General features: G+C 35.0%; 1 protein-coding gene across 2 annotated transcripts in view; it reads right to left on the minus strand.

Moving 5' to 3' along the window:
• Window positions 1–8,235, minus strand: part of LOC126825281 (MOB kinase activator 2) — an 82,173-nt gene extending 73,938 nt beyond the window's left edge. For both annotated transcript variants that reach the window (XM_050554873.2, XM_050554871.2), the window contains exon 1: window positions 7,937–8,235. In XM_050554873.2, coding sequence (XP_050410830.1) covers window positions 7,937–7,953 — 17 coding nt within the window. In that variant the 5' untranslated portion in view covers window positions 7,954–8,235. The remainder of the gene's footprint in view (window positions 1–7,936) is intronic.
• Window positions 8,236–8,866: the final 631 nt, after the last annotated feature.

Here is an 8,866-nt window from a genome sequence, read left to right on the forward strand (position 1 = left end):
GATAAAACATCCCAAATTAATAAATGGACAGACGTGGGCCATTACTATTTGAGGATAACAACTGATATCTGACAATATATCTTTATTGTTATCTCCCTCATTTGGGCAAAAAAAGATGCATGACTCATATTATGCGTGAAATTTTGCCCAGAAACAGGCAAATTACAACTGTCAAAGATTCTTTTTTGTACAAGCCCATGTGTTCACACGACATTTTTTTTTTTTCTATTCCACCTCAAAGACTAGACAGATGTTCTTTGCCATGCCCTCAGTACTGCACCATTGAAATAGGATATCATGCAGAAAAATCCCAGAAAACATTTTTGGCCAACTCCAGGCCCAGAATTCACAAAGCATTCTCAGACTTAGGTTAATATTTTACTCAACTCCCAATCACTGTTTATTGAATGTTATATAAATTATTTATTAGACATTTTAAATATGACATGGTCACATGACTATAATCAACTCTCTATGCCATCTGATGCTTACGATTTTCATTAGATTTGATTCCGATCTACCGTTGATGATTAAAACGCAAAAATGGATAATCGAGACGTTTTTTATTTACGTCACATCAACAATGACAATCAAGGCTACAAGGTTTATAAAATGAATATTTCACAGCTTAGACTGAAGTAATTTGACTGAAATATTCAGAATAGTTCCATTACATTATCTATTATTTAACTCTTATAGTAAGAACTGCCAGCTCTTTACCTAATCTTCCATAATGTATCTTTAAGTGTGCAATACACAAAGGGAGAATTTTACCCAGCTACTCTTCTTTGATTTCAACCTGTTCTTTAAAATATATGTCAATTCGCCACAAGATTATTAGTGTAAATAAATGAATTTGTAACGACAATTAATCGACATATCTAATTTCATGGACAGCGGGTTTACATTATTTATGTTTTAAATAGAGAAATCAATAGTAACCATTTTAACACATAACGTACATCGTATGTCAGTTTTCAATTTCTTTCTATAACTTCTTTCTTCTCTCATGGGTAATTTACATTATCCGCGGATTCTGCTCATTTCGGAATTAAGCATGGTTTTCAGACTCTAACAGTATATCAATCTGATCAAAATATGGATCTATATTTCGTTTCGTTTCTTTTTATACTTTCGATGGCCTACACTACATGAAGATCTGACAAGTTGTACTGGAAGGTCGTGTCAGGGGTCGTACCATCGGCTTTTGACCCTATGTGGTTTACCCACAGTACCATGCATGGCACACCAAGAAGTTGCCGTAACAAACCGTTTCATTGGCTAATCACTCACTTCAACCAAAATGCTGGTAATATAACAACTCTTCCAGATCCTCGTGTAGTAAAGACAAGTAAAACGAAATTTTGAACTATAATGAACGAAACGAAATAGGATCTGTGTTTTAATCAGATTGACAGTACATGTATTTTAAGAATAATATCATTGGCTGAGAGTCAGAATCATAGAACACAACACCAAATAAAAGTGCTGTATTCCAAAAATATTTCAGCTTGTCAAAAAAGTGTGTTGAATGAGGCCTTGTCTGATGGTCAATTCTAAAATTCCTTCAAATTCTGAAAATAAAACCACATCCTGAATAAAATATCTGGCGGATATTGTAGGTCAAATGCGTCTATGACACCCACTAAATGTGGTTCATTTATATAGTACAGCTTTAATTTGTGGAGTGTAGGGATTTTCAGCAATAGGAGGTAACCGGAAATCAAAGAAGAAAACCCATGAAGTTAGGCAAGTGACCCTAATCTTTGCCACGAGTAAATATTTTGGAACCAGAATAAACTGATAAAGTCTAGTAAATAAGTTGATATCAATAATAAATGAACTGTTGCACATAGAAAAAACTATATATTGTTATCATATAGTACTTATATTACTGAATTATTTCAATTCACATCAGCTGTTGTTCTTTTTCAACATTTAAATCAATATATGGCTACTTTCTTTAACAATAAACACCAACCTACATTTCTTTTAATAATTCTATCTGTATATATTCACCTATCACACTGTGTGTTAAAAAATAATAATTCAATCATGACTACAATAAACAACATGGGTTTGGTCCTTGACATCACAAGAAGTGATGTGTTTGGTCATTCGTTAATTATTTGTTAAGCCCAACCAAAGTGTTAAGATAGAATTATATAGAGAGAAATGGGGGTTAACATCCACTCGACACAAACTACATGTTTTGTAGGTCATTTTGGGACTGACATTATTTCAATAATTTGCTTGCACATAGGGGTCCTTAGCAGTAGGGGGAAACCGGAGGACCAGGAGAAAAGCCATGAGGTTGGACAGGTGATCCTACTCATTGTCACGCACAACCGGTGATTTGAAACCAAAATGGAATTATAAGTTTATTTTGTATTCTTAAATGTAAATGTATATAAACTCATAAATACATGACATTGTACACCATCCCTTCTTTTGTTTGCTATTTTTCATGTCTATCTACAATCTACATTTGCATGTTCACTGATCACAATGTCCGTTAAACAATAATAATTCAATCGTAAGTACAATAACGCAAAAATAAAATAACAGATGTTGTTACAAGAGCTTATGATCTCCTCAAATGATCTCAAAGTTTGACATAAAGATTATGAGCAACACTTCCAGAGAGAGAGAGAGAGAGAGAGAGAAAGAGGGAGGAATAGAGTTTAACCTCCACTCAACACAAACTAGGTCATTTCGGGACAAACACATGGTTCAATTTTATTTCAATAATGCGCTTACGCGTAGGGGTAACTAGCAGTGGGAGGAAACCAGGCGACTTGGAGAAAACCCACGAGGTTGGACAGGCGACCCTACTCCTAGTCACTTACAACGGGGATTTGAAAACCTTGCCAGTTGACTCAATAACAGACCTTATGATACAGCGCCCACGTGCTAACCATTCGGCCACCCAACCCCCCTAATTTGTTACAAGTGCGTATTATCTCCTCAAATGATCTCAAACAAGTTTGACATAAAGATTATGACCAACACTTCCAGAGGAAGTAATTAAACTTTAAATAAAAATTTCAGCACATGGATTACCTGTAAAAATAGTTTTTTATCTGAAAACTGCTTGATCAGCTTTAACTACATGTACATGTAATAATTGTAGTGTTTATCCAGCACGTCAAATTTTCTGTTGACATGAATAGGGAATGCTTTGTAGAGATGGACTTGAATAAAGGTTGAACAAAATACTGATTTTGTACGATAAAAAAAACAACAAGTACATGATCAACTTCATGTATTCACTTCAAATATTGACATTTTCTTTTCAGACAAATACGAGCACACTCTATGGACCGGGAAGTTAGTATGACATCATCGCAGCCATCTTTGACTTGTGACGTCATAACAAAAATCAAAATCTGTCAACCAATGCAGTGTGGAACATGCATGCAAACGTTGAGCCTTTCTCTTTTATTCATACTTAGCGTTTGGGAACCATATCTTGGTCCACAAAATGGAGGAAAATCCTTTCATACCATAGATTTTCGTTTGACAAATAAATTTTGGACATGTCCACCCCCATCTACTGATTTATCTTCTGTATGTTGACTTGGTCAGGTCTTAATATTAAGGCCACCAGCAGATTTTGTCAAGGTCACAAGATGTATACTGAGCTAGGGCACGTGATTATTGCCGAAGGTTGTAGCTAAGCATAAGGACTAGGGTTAGCGCTAGCCCTGTTTACATTTCGTGACCTTGAGGAAATCTGAAGGTAGCCTTAATATCTAGACCTAACCACGTTGACCTGCCTTTAACTAGTGGAATGGATAGACAGACTGAGAATGTCTTCAACATACAGACTATAAATATTTATATCCATATATTTAAATCACATTCTGTAGTTTATAAGTAGATGATTGACTCAGTACAAATTTGTAGTTGATGTAGTCAGATGCTTGAATAAATTTATAAAGAAAGAAGATGCGAGTATTTTGTGGTTTGTGTAAGATAATGAGAGTAGAAATGTCATCTAGTAATCTGGACTAATCCAGTATAATACATCTGTCAGACTAATCAATACTTGTGTATGTTATACATGTACTTCAAGACAGAGACGCCGTGGGTTACAGAAACTTGGTGTTTTCTTAGCGAAACACATGGATTCCTAGCAAAACCCTGTGGATTCCAGGCGAATCTTAACGAAAATTCGCCGTGGAATCTTAGAGAATTCTTAGCAGGGTTTTTTTTCGTAGTATTGCCGCAATTTTGGTCCAAGAAATTTGAGACAAACTGTCCATTTCAGGACTAACACCTGGTACAATTTTAATTTAATAATTCGCTTGCATATACTTGTAGAGATCTTTAGCAGTGGGAGGAACCAGTGGACCCAAAGGAAACCCAGTAGATTGGGCAGGCGACCCTACTCCTCGTCACGTACAAGTGTGGAATCAAAGATTCGAAATCATGCCACTTGACTCATTGATACATTGTATACCTCATGATCTTAAGTCAAAAGTACCAAAAGTAAGCTCTACCTTTAATTAGACAGGTGTAAATGAAGACCTGTAAACACATCCCCTTTATAAAGCTACATTAATTACAACATATTTTTCACCTTGGTACATGTATAAATGATGAAGTGAATGGCTGTCTGATTTTGTATGTTTACCCTTATTTTTCATTAGATCGACGGAAATAAAATATTTTATACGAACTTACGGCATAATGATTTCAGTCCTTCTTGTTATGAAGTCCTAGTCCTACCTGTAATGTAGTTTTCTAGAGAACGAGATTTGTATAAAATGAGTTATGGCTAGTAAACTATAGATACAGAATCATCCCACCATTCTCAATCAATAAAATCATTATCCCTGGAATGTGAATTATTCAATACACTTTTGTCTCCTACTCTTTTCATAGGCTAAGCAACATTACGTATTATAAATAACACAGAGGAAGAAAATTTATGACGTATAAAATATACTGTATATATATGTACATAGAAAACAATTAACATGACAAAATATTAGTTTATTGAAAATATGCCTCCAATTTTAAATCATAACGTCATCAGACTAAGTTGTAGAAGTGAAAGTTATGGCGGTTAATGTTGCGCAATTAAAATTACTCTAATTCAATATGTCTGATATATATTCAAAAATTATTCATTTTAACCACAAGCTACCAGCTAACATTGCATTGATACTTAAATTGTTCTTTTTATAAAAATTATATCAAAAAAATCTACTTTTGTTCCCCTTGAAATGTCATGACGTGTACCATTAAATCCCGTCAGCAAGATAATATTGACATGTCAAACAATTATATTGATCAATCACAATTAAAATGACATGCGGTACAGGTACGTGACTGTCATTCAATTCTGAAAAAAACATTTACAGTAGGCCCGAATCTTTCACAAAAATTTAAAGGTATTAAACACCCTAGTCATCTTGATTTATTTACAAATGGGAAACGAAATGTGTTCAGCTGAAGGAGGTTCTCAAACTCACATGTTGCCCAACATCAAATATTTTGTTTTGTTCCACGATTTGTTTTACTATTATTACTAGCTGGGAAAAGGTACAAAAAAGGTACAAAACTCATTGGTTATATACATTTATTTTATGATCAGTAGTGGAATACCGCGTTTTATCAGTGAAATAAAAGTGTTATTCCACTGGCTAGCAGTAGTCCATGTTGTTTTTACCTAAAATGATTGTAAAATCATAAAATAAATAGAACATTTGTCGTTTTGTCGTGAATAACATATTTTATTTCATCTCTAAGCAAGAAAACGTTTATATTTTCACTCATGCTACGCATTCGTGAAAATATAAGTTTTCTTGCTTCTCGATGAAATAAAATATGTTATTCACTCTAAAACGACAAATATCCTCTATGTATGCAATATCTTAACACTGATACGCTGGTTCAGAAACTAGCAACCTGATTAAAATACAGATCTATAAAATTGTTTCATTTTTTATACTATCAATGACCTCCACTACAAGAAGATCAGACCCGAAGCACAGCTGCATTTTAATTACTGTACACATCCTTGTAAATGTTACCTTTCTTTAGAATGTTTTTAAACTGTGCCAACTGTGTGTAAGTCTGTATCATTTTATCAGTTTGTGTTCTATTATACACAGGGGGATCACGTGGCTAAGTGGGTAAGACGCTAGCTCGCTAGCCTGGAGGTCGGTGTTCGATCCCTGCATTGGCCGAGAAAGTTCATCCAGATTTTCCGGCGTGGTTCTCCCTTGTCAGTGATGCAGAACGGAGGGGCAGACAAGGAAAGCTGTCTAGTCGTTCGGATGGGATGAAAAACTGAGGTCCCGTGTACACATTGGTGTGCACATAAAAGATCCCTTGGCAGTTGGAATTCGATATAAGAGTAGGCGATAGTGCCGCTGTCCGGGCAAAATTTCCCTCATAGCACACTGTATGGCGTATGTCCGCCTTCATTAGCCCAGGTTAGGAGCAGAACAGTAGGACGTTAAACCCCATTTCATTTCATTTCTATTATACACTTTCTCCTGTAATGTTTTTAACGAACCAGAGAAGAGTGTTTTTGGTGCAATATTATTATTTCATTGATATTTGACGTTCATGGTCATAGCTTGCCAGAGACAAGATTGCTTATTTTTATTCATTGACTAACTACATGTATTCTTCATTAATATTAACTGTGATATAGCCTACATGTATAGTCATTATTGTACAGATAGTTCCTTATATTGATATATTTCAACCTTAAACTCTAGGCCCTAATGCACATTGAGCAGGATCTATGATGGATTTTTGGTTCTCTTCACATGGTGTAAAATATGGTAGTTTTCTTTGCTGATTCTGAAATTAAACAAATGTGTGGGGGGGGGGGGGGGAGATTCTAGGCTCTAACGCACAGTGAGGGCATCGGCATTGGATTTTTGGACCTCTCCATGTAGTGCAAATATACCTGTAATAAGGTATACGATAGTTTTCGTTGCTGAATGTGAAATTAAACTAAACAGGGTGCAAATTCTAGGCTCCAATGCACAATGAGAATATCTTATGCACAATGAGGATATCAACACTGGATTTTTGGTTCTCTTTTCATGTAGTGCAAATATAACATACAATAGTTTTCCCTGCTGAATCTGAAATTAAACATTATTTGGGATGTGTGCAATGTTTAAAACATGACAGATTCAGGTAAAAAGCAGTGAACAAAAATAGAAACATCCATCCACTGCCACCATCGGATAGCTTATAGTAGTTAGTAAGAGGTCGATGAATATAACATTGTTACCAACACTGCAACAGAAGAGTTTGGAAGAGTTTGGATGGCACGGGTGCCAAATTCCTTATTTATATAGGTCCAGGGTTTGGATTTTGAAAAAGCAGGTGAAACTCTGAATATATAAAAGATTGTTTAATATCTTGTTGAGAGGTCTAATGCAATGCCCCTTTAAAAAAAAAAAAGCTGGATTGACATAAATAATGATAAGTCAGTGACAGCTTCTGGTGATCATGGTGTCAGACTGTAGACCTTGAACATGTGCTATATACAAAATGACACTAACAATTCTCTACATGTATTTTGCTAAGATTCGATAGGGCCTTTTACTAGCCTTGCCATTTCTTTGGCCTATCAATCTCACTAATTTGACATTTGAGAAAAAAGTGCCGTACCGATAATGAATTTGACATTTTGCCATCTTCCGTCACTAAAAATCAGTCTTACATTGAGAACATTTTCATAATAATGAATAATGATAATTTTTTAAATATAATCTTGATGTAATGTTATTCTGAAACGATAAAATGAGCGCGTCGACCTGGGTTTCTTGGCAGTCTAAGTTCAAGAAGCTGGTCGAAGAAGCAGATGATTCAGGAAAGACCACCGACAGACCGTTCCAGCAGACTGACAGCGGCATAATAAACAGATGTTTTTTAAATGAAATAAACAAATACATACCCCATAAACCAATCCATCGTATCTCGAAGATACTCAGGTAGTTTATCCAGCTTGACAGCTTATCACAGCACCCTCAACGTGATCCCAGAGTTGCGGACAAACCCCCTCACTAAAAACGTTTATCCAAAACAATGTGTCAAGATGGCGACCTTCTTATTGATGCGCAGAACCTGTGCGCATGATATTTTAATCGCAGATTTGGATCTTGAAGCCGATTAATTTACCCCTATTTTGTTCAAAAGACTCTAAATATTTCACAATATCCCAATTTGAGTTAATCCCAGTGTATTTACAAGAGCGAATTATGAATTACACCTAATTAGGCATTATACACCTGTTCTATAACCACATCCGGTACACACTCATGCGCACAAATATAGCAGACGACGCACTTACGTCTCATTGAACCGGGGAATAAGTACGTATATAATAGTTTTACGTATAGATCTGCTTCCTCATTATGCAATAGAACAAGATGTTTTTGTTTATTTATATATATATTTTTTTATTTTTTTTTTATTTTTTTTTTTTGGGGGGGGGGGAGGATGAGGTCGGGGTGGTAAGCGTATTTGTTTTTGTTTTTTTAGAGGGGGGAATGTTCAAATCTAGTCGGTTTTGGTTTTTTTTGTTTTTTTCAACGGAATTTTTCAGCCTTTTAAAACAAGTTAGATCTGCAATATCCACATATTCTAAGATTTAAATTGGGTAAAATCAAAGAAAATTAAAAAAAAAAAAAATTTCATTCGAGTTTTCTTTAAAATTATGTGTATTTGGGATATGTCAAAAATAAATCAATAAGTAAAAATCAAAATTTCAACAGATAACTCAGAAAATCATCCATGGTTTTCCCGTTTGTTTTTTTCTTCTAACCTTTCATTCGACAGAAATATTGCATTGCATATAATTCTCTGAATACGAAAGTGAAAGTAT

The sequence above is a fragment of the Patella vulgata genome, chromosome 6 (assembly GCF_932274485.2).
Source record: "Patella vulgata chromosome 6, xgPatVulg1.2, whole genome shotgun sequence".
Classification (NCBI taxonomy): Eukaryota; Metazoa; Mollusca; class Gastropoda; family Patellidae; genus Patella; species Patella vulgata.